The 15511-nt window shown below is 35.5% G+C and overlaps 2 protein-coding genes across 2 annotated transcripts; one reads left to right on the top strand and one right to left on the bottom strand.

The window, feature by feature from the left end:
- Window positions 1-3867: 3867 nt before the first annotated feature.
- LOC110731861 (alcohol dehydrogenase 1-like) lies at window positions 3868-7212 on the top strand. Its single transcript, XM_021911763.1, has 10 exons — window positions 3868-4173; window positions 4249-4385; window positions 4502-4554; window positions 4927-5252; window positions 5349-5431; window positions 5565-5640; window positions 5863-5924; window positions 6007-6102; window positions 6213-6374; window positions 6889-7212. The coding sequence occupies exons 1-10, from the start codon at window positions 4137-4139 to the stop codon at window positions 7003-7005; spliced, it is 1149 nt and encodes a 382-aa protein (XP_021767455.1). The 5' UTR covers window positions 3868-4136; the 3' UTR covers window positions 7006-7212.
- A 326-nt stretch (window positions 7213-7538) lies between these two features.
- Window positions 7539-11051, bottom strand: LOC110731862. Its single transcript, XM_021911764.1, has 4 exons — window positions 10754-11051; window positions 9643-9704; window positions 9449-9553; window positions 7539-7939 (listed from the first exon to the last, which is right to left on the bottom strand). The coding sequence occupies exons 1-4, from the start codon at window positions 10986-10988 to the stop codon at window positions 7808-7810; spliced, it is 534 nt and encodes a 177-aa protein (XP_021767456.1). The 5' UTR covers window positions 10989-11051; the 3' UTR covers window positions 7539-7807.
- Between the last annotated feature and the right edge of the window lie 4460 nt (window positions 11052-15511).

Below are 15511 nucleotides of genomic sequence, written 5' to 3'. Positions count from 1 at the left end.
ACGCCCACCATTAGAAACATAGAGTTTCCAAAACTTTAATTTTTTTTTTTGCCGTTTAGCTCCACCGCTACTTTGCAACATGCCCGACGTACGATTGTCTCTCTTCTTCATAAAGTAAGTTTAAACTAAGATACCATGTTTGCTAATGGTGTTTCCAATAATTATTGACCCTACACGTGGCAATGATATTACATATAAGCCCTTGGATAAGATCAATTAGAGACAAGATATGATTAACCATAATCTTGTAATGCATTCAATGATGTTGTATTTCTAAATGTGGGCTCCCAATGGTTTTTTGGTCTAAGAGTTTATATAAGATAAGTGTGACAAAATTTAAAGAATATCTTTAAAAGGGTAAAATATAAAATTTTATGATAGGAAAATATTATCCAGGCAAAATTCACATGGAATGAGCTCCACTTTCATGTTTGTGGGTCTAAGTTTACACATTTTTTTACTAAAAGATTTTGTGACATTTGCTAAAAGTGATCTTTTTTAAGGATAGCTTCTATAATGATGCTTCCATTTAAGCTATGTTGAGTACTATTTTTTTTTTTTTTTCTTTTTTTTTTTCACAAAGAGAAGTCACTCCAATCATGCAGCATAATAGTAGGTCTTTTTAGGTTGAAATATTATGTTATGTAAATTGACTTTGTTCAAGTAAGTATATGTTAAGCTCATAAAATGCTATTTTTGTCGACTTTTAGAACTTTCACTTTTATTCATCCCTCTTTATAAGGTTATAGATGAAGAACCTAAAGAAAACTTAAGTGTGTGATTAAACGAAGTAAGATGTGACCGTATGATTATTGTATGATAAAGATATAAAAATGATGTATAAAGCCATAGTAGTATTTTGTAGGTTAATTTGCATTTTTTTTTACAAAAAATTAAAAGAATGAAAGGAATGAAAAAAAAAATATATATAAAAATTATAACCTCATCTTTTTGTTATTCATCCAAGGTGGAAAAAAAGTTAAAGATAATTTTGATCATCTTTTCTCCTCCATGTTCACATTTACCTTATTTATCTATTATGCCATAGAAATTATTTGAATTTAAGAATTGATTGATTTACTACTTCCGTTTCATATTAATTGCAACAAAGGGGTATTATTTGTGTTGAGGTAATATAAAATACGAGTGTTTAAATTCATCCAAATTGATTATTAATTAACAAAGTTGAATTTAAGTAGTTCATGAGTTATCTCGTCTCCGATCTCAATAAAGTCATTGATAGTTATACTCCTTATTGTGAGAGACAATTAAAACATACTATGAAAAGTCTTTTGAATGAAATTTTTATCCAATAATAAGTAAAAATTTCAAATTAAAAAAAGCAAAGCAAAGGGTATGCAGTCTTCAATCCTTGTCATACATGGTCAATTTTTATGTAGCCTTGTTATAGGGCTAGTACTCTAATAGACAAGTTGAAGTAAAAAGTCACATCTCCTAACGACAAAATAAACGAAGTCTGATTGTAGAAGGCATGAACAAGAGAATTTTGAAAAAGTAAAAACACAAATTGTTAGAGCATCTTTAATTCTTTATTTGTAAGATTTGATAGTGATTAAGCTTTAATAATGAAAAGTTCTTTAGTGCCAAAAACAAATAATGATTTTAACAGGTAAAAAATACTATATTTAGCGTGCTAACACAAAAGCTGGACCATGTCAAAACACTAAAGTTAAGTCATAGTACAACCATTGTCGTTAACTATTTTACTCGTGTGTTTTCATTGTCCTTTCTCTTTCATATTAACAGTATAATAAACTTAGAATATGTATTTTTATAAAATTAGAGAGAAGGTAAAAGCTACCCAATGGCTAATGTACCTACATAATACTCGTATTTGTAAAGGAAAAAAGAGCGAGTAATGTAGTTGAGTTCGATTGTACTCGATCAATCATGACTTATAATGTATGATTATTTGCCTCATTATATGACTTTATAAGTAATCTATCCACTAAATAATGGATTTATTATATTATGTTGTCTTTGTTTGAATTGACCTATATCTATCGTAGTGTGAATTAAATGTAGCTTAGGTACCTCTCCTTGAAACTTAATATCTCAATCACATCACTTATCTTATACCAATGATCCCATTATATTTTTTTTCAGACATTTGTTAAAATTATGTGGTTATAATGAGACTATTTATATCGACAGAAGTGTTATAAAAAATGTTAAAATTATGTGGTTATGATGAGACTATTTATATCGACAGAAGTGTTATAACAGATGCAAGAATTATTCACGAAATCAACAAAAAAGAATATAGGTACGCCCACATAAAGGTAAGAGGACAATTTTATAGTATACATCATAAAAATCCACTTGGACGTAGTGTTGCTTATCTATATCTATTGAAGGGGGAGTGTATATGGACACACACTTGAGGGGAGCATTGTTAAGTGCAAGTGTGTATCATGTTTCCTAAATTTAAAGATAAAGTAAAGAGCTTTTACTTTATCACCCAAGTAGGCTATTTCTCCTACTGTCAATTAGTTTTAAGATGAAACCTCACTTAACTTGGGTTCTGTTAGGGAGCTTCTTTCTATTGTCTCTCCTTGTTTCACTGTATAAGATTATTAACCAATAGGTTTAGTAACAAGCAAGCAAGATATTTATTTGTAAGAAAACCACATCTCGATTTTCTGGGCCTAGAGTGCTGATCACGGGCCACAACTCCGCCTTAAAGAATCCCTTCTTACTTGTCTACTTTGTTCCTTCACAACCCGAAACCAACTTTGGCCTTTAGGCTTACTACCTCTAACAATTAATTACTCACAAAAAACAACTTAACTAAATCAACTCAATCAAAAGCTTAAGCTGTAGGGCCCGGGGATAGAGTATCCGTCATTGGAAAACTCTATTAATTAATCATTTCTGATCCTTGGGATGTCTAACTTCAGTGTACATACAGACAGTTGCCCATGCTCACTGTCTTGCTAATTTGCGAAGATCAGTTCATTGGCACCCTGTGAGTTGCGATAACAGTCTGCATCCTCAGCTGTTGTGTCTATCTATTCTGGAATTCTACTTAAAATACAGATTAAAAGAAGCCAAATCGCGGGAGGCTAGATGTCATTTTTTTTAACCAACTAATAAGTGTACCATCATTTTACTGAATTATACTGGTACAGGGATGTGGTGAATTGCAGTGCTTGCTGAAGTTCCTGGCAAGAAATGCTATGTAACTGATCTAGCTGATTAATCTGCTTCACAAAGGTGCGATTAATGGCATCTGTACCGGGAACTATAACTGTGCAGCTGACCTTTAGTTGTGAGCTATACATGGTCAAGCAATTCTAACTTGATAAAATAAAGCAATCAGGCATGTATTATCATAATTTTATCATCTCAATAGTAGGATATTCTCTAAAATCATTAAATTACATGCTTAGATATCAAGAGTTGCGCAGCTTGGAAGATTAGTGCCTAAAGGAGAAGATTTGATGATCTTGTGGCTTAGGTACATATGTTGTGCCCTTATAAAAAAGTACAGATGATGACTGAATTTCCTAATATGCCATTACTTAAATTGAGTGATTGGTAGGAAATAATTCACAACTATTACAATTATATAAGGATATTTTTGAAAAATAGTTATATTAATAATTTTAAGAGGTTGAAATAATGTGACAACTAATTCCAGATAAAGGGAGTATGTAATACAAGTTTCACTAATAAAGTTTTATTTCTCTTTAGTTTTTATTATCAACATGGTTGTTGATAATGTGAAGTTAAGTTGTGTGGTGAAGTTTCAAACTTAGAGCCAAGTCATAGTCCCAATAACTTGCCCTAGCAAAGAAAGAGGAAGAAAACATACACATGGAATCAACTGATAAGAACAAGTTCAAACTTCTTTCTTACTAATGCAACAAATTTTGTAGGGAAATTAATAGCTCTATATCAAGTTATAGTACATTTAGTGGTCCTCCCACTTTCTAATCTTGGGCCAAACCTTGTTTTATCTATGTATCTCTACTTCAATTATCATGTTTGTCTTCATTATACTCATCTTAATTCTATAACTTGCACTATGAAATTGATTCTATGTAATCTTCTTTAAGGTGAAGTTTGGAAAACTTGCTTCAAAAAAGAGAGAACTCCCCTGAACATAACCAATGTCTAGTACTGCTGGCCTTGTGATTCCCTGCAAAGGTATGAATCCGAGACTCGTCCTGTTAGCTACAAGATCTCATCTTCACTTTGTAATTTTTTGGGTTTTTTGTATAGCTGCGGTAGCATGGGAGGCCGGGAAGCCGTTGGTGATAGAGGAAGTAGAGGTTGCCCCACCACAGACCTTGGAAGTCAGAGTTAAGATCAAGTACACTACTCTTTGCCGTACTGACTTTTACTTTTGGGAAGCTAAGGTATATCTTATTTACCTAGGATTCTGTTTTCATTCCATACTAGTTTGTAACCCTTGAGGTTTCTGAACTATGTTTTTCAAGAACTGAAAACTCCAAGTATTCTCTGTATTCTGCAGGGCAGTACTGCTACACAATTGTTTCCTCGCATTTTCGGCCATGAAGCAGCTGGGTATGCTCATATATTATTATATTCTCAACTAGAATTGATAAAGAGCCAAGCTAGAGCTAGGGATAGCTCATCTTGGCCTACCAACTCAAATTTAGCTCGAGAAGCTTAAGCCCTGGGTCACAAACTACAACTAACAAAATATTACCAAAGTTTATTATTGCTAGTTCGTGTTATTACTTGTGGTTTATAACTAAAATTCCATTTAATCTATATATCCGAGCCTGTTCATGATCTTTTTCGAGCCAAGCTATGCAGTAATTGGACTAGCTCATTAAAATTTTAAGTCAAGTTCACTCTTCTACTTTCCAGTTATAATGACTGAAAAGATATGCAGAGTATCTAGTTGATAAGCTTCTGTTTAAATTTTGACAGCATTGTAGAGAGCATAGGTGAGGGGGTGACTGATTTCCAAGTAGGCGATCATGTTCTTCCGGTTTTTACTGGAGAATGCGGGGAGTGTCGCCACTGCAAATCTGAAGAAAGCAACATGTGTAATTTGTTAAGGATGAACCCTTATAGAGGAGTGATGCTAAACGATGGGAAATCCCGGTTTTCTCTCAATGGAAATCCTGTTAACCATTTCATTGGAACTTCTACTTTCAGTGAATATACAGTAGTTCATTCTGGTTGTCTTGTTAAGATTAACCCAAAGGCACCCTTAGATAAAGCCTGCATTCTCAGCTGTGGTGTCTCAACAGGTTTCCTATCATAAATTTCAGTCTTTTTCCCATTTTCACCAGAAAATTGTGATTTAAAGCTTATTATAATTGCTGCTATTCTGATCTCAATTTAAGGTTTGGGCGCGACTTTAAATGTGGCAAAACCGAAAAAAGGCTCTACTGTTGCTGTGTTCGGACTTGGAGCTGTTGGACTTGCTGTAAGTTTTAGGCAGTGTTGTAAGAGTAGTAGAATATTTATTATATTAGCTCACATATACTGCAGATAGGAAAAGTATGTAATATGATGCAGTTTTCATATTTGTAACTTATACCCAACTCTAAATTGCCAAGGCTGCTGAAGGTGCCAGAATTGCTGGTGCATCAAGAATAATAGGAATCGGTCGGAATCCTAGCAAATTTGAGGAAGGTATAGATCCATCCGTTCCCAAGCTTTCAATCTTTCATACACAGTGTTGGCAAAGAGATAATTGGATTAACTGTACTTAATACGAAGTATCTGTTAAATCTAGAATTATGAAATGGATGAAGTCCTTATGAGACACACCAGCATGGAGGGTATGAAGTGTTGTATTAACAATTTACAATTTAATAGCTTGACTAATGTCTACTGTATCTTTCTTCTTTTTAGCCAAGAAATTTGGTGTCACAGACTTTGTGAATCCAAAAGATCATGACAGACCAGTTCAAGAGGTAAAGTTTAATCTCTTCATCACAATTTCAAAAGACACAGATGTATTCTGTGCAGCTCTGACAAATCCATATCCTTTAACAGGTTATCAAGGAGATGACTGACGGAGGAGTCGACAGGAGTATAGAGTGCACTGGAAATGTGGATGTTATGATATCTGCATTTGAGTGTGTTCATGATGTAAGAGTTTTGGTCCTTTTTTTTACTCATATGTACATAATTTTGAAATGCATTTTGATTCAGAACAGAGCTTTTAATAAAATTCTGTTATTTTTGGATTGAGTATACAGGGATGGGGAGTGGCTGTACTTTGTGGAGTTCCTAGCAAGGATGCTGTTTTTATGACTAAACCCATTAATTTGCTTAATGAGAGAACTCTCAAAGGAACTTTTTTTGGCAACTACAAGCCCAAGTCGGATCTCCCATCTGTTGTTGATATGTACATGAATCAGGTAAAATGGTCCTGGATATCAGTTCTGCTTAACTAATGCGAAAGCCTCTATCATGTACCCTCGTATATTTCTAATTTATTTTTTGCTCATTTGCCCATTTTTAGCTCACTAAGAGAGCTTCAAATGAGCAAAGTATCCCCTTGAGTACACCTAAGATTATACGTTCCAACAACAAAGGATAGCCATTTATTATAACAAGTAGACCCTTCCAAATGTTATGTCAGTTTGGTTGGGTCAACTCCGATTTAGTAAAGATCAAATTTTGGGTAGCTTTCGGATCAGATCATTATTGAGTAATCATTTTCAGAGAGTTTCGGGTTACAAGTCGTGTTGAACAGGTTATCGAGTCAGATAGAAGCAGCAATTATATCTCTGTTGAATAAAGCACAATGATTAAAAAAAAAAAAAAATCAATCTACCAAATAGGGAGAAGAGATAAAGGTGGGGTGAGAGGAAAAGGAATAACCAACATCTCTAATCTATACTGTTTTTTTTTTTTCCTGGTAACTAACAGGAGCTGGACTTGGATAAATTCATAACTCATAGAGTATCCTTCTCAGAAATCAACAAGGCTTTCGAGTTAATGCAAAAAGGGGAAGGCTTGCGCTGTATCATAAGCATGGAAGATTAAACAGAAGATATTATCTGATCTTATAAGGGTATAATTCAAATTTTCTAGCAGAATTCAGAAAATTGCATTCACTTATTTTTGTAATAATGTCAAACCAAGTGTTCAATTATGCTATTCAAACTTGCCAGTTGATTGAATTTGTACATGGCATTGAGACATGATATATATGCCTCTGTTTACCATAAAACAATGCAAATTTACTAGGAACAACAGTAGCAATCACAATCACCTGACATGGAAATCCAAACATTCTACAGTCACTCTACATCATATCCCTGATTTATATAATATCAACCTAGGAGCGTACCTGGGCAAAGACCAAGCCCATAATCACCACGGAGCCAAACGAATTGGGATACTGGAGCTCTGGTTCATGAGACTACCACAAGTCACGAATAAAACAATGCTTCAATGAAATACTTGATCATCTTCAGATTGGTCCGGACGAGAAAACACAGCTTCTGCAGGAATTTTTTTTGCCAAAAAGCTTGAAGTATCAGTTCCTCAAGAAAAATGAAAACAAAAGCTCAAACTGGAATGGGGAAGGCAATTTGCTTCCGTTAAAGAAATTTCATTCAAAGTGTGATGCCCACAAAATGAGTAGTGATACACCAATCTAAAAATTATCAAGAATTTACCCAGCGGTTGGACCCTTGGTCATTTTCCATGCTTCAACTAGACATTTTGGATCTACATATTCTTGTGAATTTAATTTCTATAAAAGTTGCAACATTCAAACATACTACATTATGTTTGAAAAATTAATAGCACAATACACGTGAAGTACTGTCAAGCTTGCAGCCTATTTGTATTTATCCATGATCTTTTTAGCTTCTTCTATAGCTTCGTCTGTTGAACCAGGCTTGTCGTCCATTCTAGGTCCTTTGTCCTTGTTGAAGGCAAGATAAATGAAATACACAAAGCCCATGAAACCCTGTTTTGCAGTTGATAGACAGCAAGTTAAGTGATGGTCAAAGATCTTCAGCCACAATCACAGAGGTTATGAGACATTAAGCTTCTACATAGAATGCAAAAAAAAAAGAAAAGGAATATCACCCAAAAGCCGTATACATACCCCCTCCCCACTCAACACATGAACACACACAAAAATGTTTATGGTCATGTTTAAGGAAGGAGAAAGGGATTAAAAAGTCAAATACTACACTAGAATTCAAAAGTTAAGAGACCAGGAACCCCCAGTTTCTCACATCTCACTGACTTAAAATCGTGAACTTCACATACTTACTACAGCAAAAGTAGTCATAGCTCATAGATAATAATGCAAGGAGCAGCACTTGACTTTCAAGTTTCATACAGGGGTGCTAATTGGACAGAGGGGATTATGCTTTCACAGAATCACAGGTGCAAATCCAATTTGAAACAGTTTCAACACGGAATACTTTTGTTTGGAAAGATTGAGTCCAAACTCAATTCAATACATTCCAAGTCCTAAATATCTGATTGCATAGGTCTAGACTCTAGACTTAATATTTTGTGATAATAACGTATACCCAAAGCTTCATCAATAAATAAACATCAATTCAGATCAGTGGCGTAAGCAGAAATCTTACATTAGGGGGGCCAAAATCAATTTTTTTTTAGTTCCACTATATTTTCCATTCTCGTTGGATAGCTAAAACTTTATTTAAAAACAAAATCTTCTAACTATATAACTTCTTCAGACTATATAGTAATATAGTTCTACCACTTCGTATTTGTATTAAATATCACTACAAACATACTGATGGGATCCCTTTTTTTAAGAAAAGAAGTAATTAGGAGTGATGTGCTTGTGTCAAAAGAATGGAGAGATAAAAAAAAAAAAAAAAAAAATGCAACAACAAGAATCGAACTCTAGACCCGTGGAAATGAAGAAATCCCTTAAAACTGTCATTTGTTAAACCAACTGAGCTGTGATGCAAACACATAATATAAAGGAAAAATTATTTATTAAACAGAATCAAGGGGGTGGCCATGGCCTACCCCAGCCCCCCCTTGATTCCGCCCCTGATTCAGATAGGCGCGCTCAAGTTATCCGCCAATTTATATACATCAGTACATCATTAATTTTTAAGTTCTATTGACATTGACAGAACCTTCTAGGCATCTTCAGCATTTTATATATAAATGAATGAATACAATATTCACCTGCTATTATTCTAGTGCAATACATCAACTTTCAGAACAATGCACCATTAACCTAGCAATATACTTTTTGAAGAAGCTGAAATTTTTGTGTTTAAAAAAAACTGATGACCACATCTAAAATACAGAGTACAATTTATGCAGAGGATGATAATCCTATGCTGCCACATGAAGCACAAGATCATAAATGCTAGATAATGCCTATTGGTAAACTTAAGCAGACACCAGGAACGCAAAGGGAAAACAGTTATAAGCTACTATGATATGATTCAACAGGAAACAGAGACCACATACGTACCAATGCAAAGAAAACTGTAGACACGAACGACCGAAGCACAAAAAGAGAAACAGCAGCAGCAACTACAGTTACAGACAATCTTGCAACTGGCCTTGGAACAGCATCCTGACAATCAAAAAGAAATTAGAAGAGAGGTTAAAAAGACATAGCTGCAATGAGCATAAATTTAATCATCATAGACAAGAGGATCTTACTGGCACAAGATTGGTTCCTGCCTCAACTCCATCTTTGCCGACTTTAAAAACTGTCTGAATGGCTGTTTCAAATCAGATAGATATTAATAGTCACAAACATGGGAACTGAGCTCATATTGAATTGTGACAGACTAAGCAGAATAAAAAAGATGAATACAAGCAAAACAAATCTACATGGTCTTCAGCTCATGAAAAGGAGTTGTTTTAGCATATGCATTCAGCTTTTGTATTTTCTGTTCTAGTCTCCTGCCATTCATTGCATGATTACAATATACACAGAAGGAGATTGAGATATTCAATCATTCTGATAAATTGATTAAAAGAGAATTTTCGGAGACCAAATTAACATTTTGATGCTTCTATGCAACGTCGTTAATCAAAGGAGTACAAGGTTTGGCTGAGCTAATTTACAATTTGCATATCATTGCACAATTGGTATCAACTATCAAGATTGGTTGGACTTCAATTGCCAATTGTCATGCTTACTCATGGGCAAAATTACAATGAGAGCATTATCGGTTCTCCAACCTCGAAATCAAAAAAACCTATGAATTCAGCTGTTCTCAAACCTAAGTCATTCAGACTACTCCAACATAAGTCATTTAAAGCCGAAAATCGAGTGAATCCATTTTCTAAAAGAATTAGTAATCAAATTGTTGCCTAAATCATGAGCATTACTGGCCTCAACCTTGAGCCACCATTGAACACAAACCAAAGCTCATGATATGGTCCATTGTCACAAATATAAATTAAGAAAGCTCAAATATACCCAAATTCATACAAAAACTAAGGCATATCCAACACTTGAAAGTTGAAACACACCCATATCAGAATTATATCATCTGAATTGTTATCCACTCAAATTGTTATTTTTGTCAAAATGGTTTAACAATATTCAAAATCTGAATGTAAAGAAATGACCTTTAACAAAATAGAGCAGAATTATTGAACAAACCCATCACAAGAACAGCAGTATAAAAGTTATAAACTATAAATTACATATAGAATTAACAAAATTAACCAAATAAAAAGATGAAATAAATCAATTTAAACAAGAATTAATAGCTACCCATCAAATAAAAGAAGGGAAGTAAAGTAAAAAAAAATAAACCTTGGAAGATTTTAGATTGAGCATTGAAGATGATGGGCACAGCATTAGAATTCCGCCTTCTTAGCCCGCTAATTTGGAGCTTTGGCAATAGAAATTTAGAGGATGAATCAAAACTAAAATTGGAGGAAAGAGATTGAAAATGGGTAATTGAAAGATTTGGGGTTTTGAAGCGGGTTCGAGGGTGATTTAAGATGGGTTGAACGCCATAAACAATACTTGAACAAGAAGCGGCCATCGTCACTCCTTTGTCCTTTCAACTTCTGCTTCTTGTTTAACAAATTGTTTTTTTTTTTTTTTTTTTTTGAACGGTGTTTTACAAATTGTTATTTACGAGTAGTTTCCTTTTTTCTTGACACTTTGGCATTTTTATTCATTTTATTTATTACTATTAAATGTTTGTTAATAAAAATTAAAAGGAAATTTTGTAAGAAAAAACTTTTTTTTTTTTACAAGCAGATAAAATCTTTTAAAAGCAACATTTTGCAAAAAAAATCTTTGAAAACCTTTTTGTTAAAAAAGCCACCACGTTCATTTTTTTTGTGAGAGGAAACCCACTTCCTTACATTAAAAAAAAAAAACCACCACCAACCAACCACCCCTTCTTCTTCCCTTTCCCCCTCCTTTGGCAACAACCCTCTCACCCACTGGACAAGCCGCCTAGATCCCCCACCTCCGACGACCTACCTCCACTGCTGGTTGACCCTCCCTTTCCCCTTTATCCCCGTAGGCGACCACCACCCCCTTCGAATTTTTGGCTCTTATTTACTCATACATGCTCAAATCAAGTCCAAATCAATTGCAATTTGCTTCTAAATCACCCTACCATCACATACATACATAATCAAAGGCAAAATAAATAAGCATCAATTGCAAGCAAGATGCACATAATTAAAACCCCCAAATCAATTTTCTAGGGTTTTTTAAAATCAAGGAGGTGGTTGTCGCCGACGATGATAAGGGGGAAAGGGAGGGTCTTCCAGTGGTGGAGGAGGTCGCTGGAGGTAGAGGGATCTGGGCAGCGGGTTCGGTGGGGGAGGGGGTTGCTGTCGGGGGGGGGGGGAGGGAAGGGAAGAGGAAGGAGGAGGAAAGGGAGGGGGGAAAGGGAGGAGGAAGAGGAGGGGATGGTGGTTTTTTTATATATAAAAATTAAATCTAATTATTTAGTAATTTGGTGGGTTAGAGGTTAATTAGAACAATTGAGAGGAAATCAGTGTCTAATTAAGTTAATTAGAGGGTTATTAAGGAAATAGGTTTTCTCTCGCAAAAAAAATGAACGTGGTGGTTTTTTTTAACCAAAAAACTTTTAAAAGGTTTTTTTTTCGCAAAATGGTGCTTTTAAAAGGTTTTTCTAACAATTTTTCCAAATAAAAATAAAGATGTTTTGCAAAATAACATCACAAAAAAGTCACAAAAATTGGATTATAACACCACAAAAAAACAAAAAAAAAATATTATAATAACACCACCAAAAAACCCAAAAATTGGATTTCACCACTAATTAACGGATCCTTGGATGGAATCTGTTTAGTGGGGTCTGTCATGTACACGTGTTAGTTGTTTATTGGTTTTAAAAAAGAAAATTAAAATTTTAAAAAAAAAATCATAAACCCTAACCCAGCCACCAACATCACTACCAGCTTCCCTACACACCAGCGCCGGCCAGCCCAACTGCCGCAAGCCCAACCAAGCCGCGATAAACTCCATCGCCCCACTAGCCCTATCCCTTGATAAACTCCATCGCCCCACTAGCCCTATCCCTTGATAAACTCCATCGCCCCTACCACCACTATTGCCAAACCACAGCAACATCACGCCACCACCACCTACCACAGCAGCATCACCACCACCGTCGCCGAACTCATCCAGAACTGTCGTCGAATCGTCGAACCCCAACCCGCACCCATACCCAAACCCATAAACCGCCCTACTCTTCTCACCCTGCACCCTCAGCCTCACCCTCACCCTCACCCAAACCCAAACCCGTACCCATAAACAAAATTGGGCCTGAGGTTGGGGTACGCTTGGGCTGGTTTTGATGATTGAGGGTGGTCGGCTAGGCTGGTTTCGTCGGTCGAGGGTGTTAAACTATAAGCAATAAAACAGTAATTACTTAGTTGTTGTTGCGTAAACGAAACTGACAGTAGCCGTGTCGTGGCAAACCACTGACCTAAAAGACAATTCCGCACTACCTCCCGGTGCAGTAGACGTGAAGCGGTCGCCCTCCAGGATAAGTACGGTGCCGGAGTTTATATGCACTCACAAACCCGACTGGAATTCAGAATACTTGCAATAAACAAGGGAGAGTAAATGTCAGCTATAATAAAGGAATTAGTGGCTCAATAAATCCTAATAGTCAGAATATCCCAACAGTCAAAACCAGAAAATATGTTAAGGAATATTCCGTCAACAAAAAAAGGAAATAAAATTTCTCCAAAAAGATAGAGGGCCCACAACCCACCCACACATCGCATTCACCAAGACCCCAAGTCCACAAGTCTCGAGGCCCGAGCCCTACCCGACTCGGCTCGGCTCGGCGCACGCGCGCGCGCGTGTGTGTGGTATAACACCCATCTCCCACTTACTCAACTAAGTAGTGCTAAAGCACTACTGTTGGGAATTACATCCCAAGTCCCACGTGGAAGAAATAGTAAGGGAATGAGCTATTTATAAAGTGATGCTCAATACACTAGTACAAGACCTTTTGGAAAAGAGCCAAAAACAAAACCGTGCGGGCTTGGCCCAAAGCGGACAATATTGTACTAGTGTGTGTATGAGCATGCATCAGCGGCCCAACAAATGGTATCAGAGCTTAGGTTCAATCTGAGTGAGAGAGATGTTTGGAATGAAATGTGAAAATTGATAAATTCACTGGGAGGAATAGTTTTAGTTTATGGCAGATCAAGATGCGGGCGTTGTTGAAGAAACAAGGGTTATGGGCACCACTGGCAAAGACGTCACCAGGTTCGGATACCGCTGAGATACCATTGGCAAAGAAGTCACCGGATCCGGATATCGCTGAGATGGCAATTCTGGAGGAGAAGACACATTTAACGATTATGTTGTGTCTTGCAGACGATGTTATCACTAAGGTTGCGGAAGAGGAAACCGCATCGGGTCTGTGTTTGAAGGTGGAGAGTCTATACATGATAAATTCTTTAACCAATAAGTTGTTATTGAAGCAACGTCTGTTCGGTCTGCGAATGTCTGAAGGTACATCCCTTAGAGAACACTTAGATCAATTGAATACTATTCTGTTATAATTGCGTAATATTGATGTTAAGGTTGAGGATGAGGATGCTGCTTTAATTATGTTAGTGTCTTTGCCAGTGTCATATGAGAATTTTGTGCAGTCTTGTATTATTGGTAAAGATACAGTGTCTCTAGAGGAGGTTAGATCTGCTCTCAATACTAGAGAGTTGTGCCATAAGGCGTCGGGTACAGGTACAGATGATCAGGTGATAGACTAAAGTCGTATCACCTAATCAAAAGTAATTCCTAAAACCACTAACTAAAATAGATAGGGGGTCAAATCCACAGGGAAATAATGTTCTTTTATTCCTAATTAATTATTATGATCTAAATTATCAAGTAACAAGTATGATTTTTATGTGAATTTATCTAAGAGAACTAATTAAACTAAGCAATTAGAACTAAGAGAATATCAATAAAATAAACACCTAGGGCATAGGTTCACCAATAAATAATATTCTGGGATGAAAGACAACAATCAATTATCAATGCATAAATTAATCAGATTATAAAGGGCCTTTGCTACGTATTAGAATCACAGAATTAATTTAGCAGTATTAAATCGTATCTCTCGAATCTTGACTTAACCATTTATAAATTAACCATGCCTATTGAAACTAAGCCTTAATATCAATTCTCATCAGTCGAATCACGAATCAATATTGCGTAACTCATACAATTAAACCAACGCTAATCTAACTGCATAGCATTAAATCAATTAATAGAAAATTAATCTAAAACATTAACAATCAACAATAATAAATCATCCCTTCATATTATTTATGGATCCCCAAAAACCCTAATATAAAATTACACTTACATAATTAACACTAAACTAATCAAAGCAATTAAATAAATCATAATAAAAATAATAGTATGAAACTAATATGAAACTATGAAAACAATTAAATTAAACTAAAGTAAAATATTGAAAGCATAAAACCTGACAATTGAAAGCACTAAAAACCAAAAACTAAAAATTACGATGTACGAGCAAAATAATCCAAAATCCAAAACTAAAACTAAGCATAAGGAAATAAAATATCTAAAGCCTAACTAAAGTTTTCGGAAATCACAAAACTAATGCTTAAGGTTATCAAAATCTAACCTCCCCTAACTACATACTACTGCTCCAATATATATTGCTGCGTGAATTAGAGTAACCGACATTAGCTAAACAGCTAGAGTAAGGCCCAAGGAAATCGAGCCCTTTCGTTTAAACATGCGTTGCCTATCGGGCCAGTCCACTAATCACGCCCAGCAAGAGCTTCTTTGCTTGGTTTTGTAAGCTTGGTCCGTTTAATACTTTGGCCCAACTTCCTTCCTTGATTAGTCCGTAATAATAATAACTTGAAAAATCTTGGTCTTTCTCATGTATCAATCCCTTAGTCACCGAATCAAATTTAATTAACTTGACTTTGGGCATTACACATACGGTCATAAAATACGATCCAAACTCTAATATCTTCATAGTGGTCTAATAAGCTCGAAAATTGTCATAAATCTGCA

Source organism: Chenopodium quinoa, unplaced genomic scaffold (assembly GCF_001683475.1).
Source record: "Chenopodium quinoa cultivar QQ74 unplaced genomic scaffold, ASM168347v1, whole genome shotgun sequence".
NCBI lineage: Eukaryota > Viridiplantae > Streptophyta > Magnoliopsida > Caryophyllales > Amaranthaceae > Chenopodium > Chenopodium quinoa.
Note: the sequence above shows the minus strand (reverse complement) of the source record. Positions and strands in the feature narration are given on the sequence as shown.

Bases quoted from the DNA above. Each gene is read 5' to 3' on its own strand.
- LOC110731861 (XM_021911763.1), top strand. From the start codon at position 4,137: ATGTCTAGTACTGCTGGCCTTGTGATTCCCTGCAAAG. The intron at 4,174-4,248 runs GTATGAATCCGA...TTTTTTGTATAG, and splicing joins CCTTGTGATTCCCTGCAAAG to CTGCGGTAGCATGGGAGGCC. The intron at 4,555-4,926 runs GTATGCTCATAT...AAATTTTGACAG, and splicing joins TTCGGCCATGAAGCAGCTGG to CATTGTAGAGAGCATAGGTG.
- LOC110731862 (XM_021911764.1), bottom strand. From the start codon at position 10,988: ATGGCCGCTTCTTGTTCAAGTATTGTTTATGGCGTTCAACCCATCTTA. The intron at 9,554-9,642 runs GTAAGATCCTCT...TTTGATTGTCAG, and splicing joins CAGGAACCAATCTTGTGCCA to GATGCTGTTCCAAGGCCAGT. The intron at 7,940-9,448 runs GTACGTATGTGG...ACTGCAAAACAG, and splicing joins CTACAGTTTTCTTTGCATTG to GGTTTCATGGGCTTTGTGTA.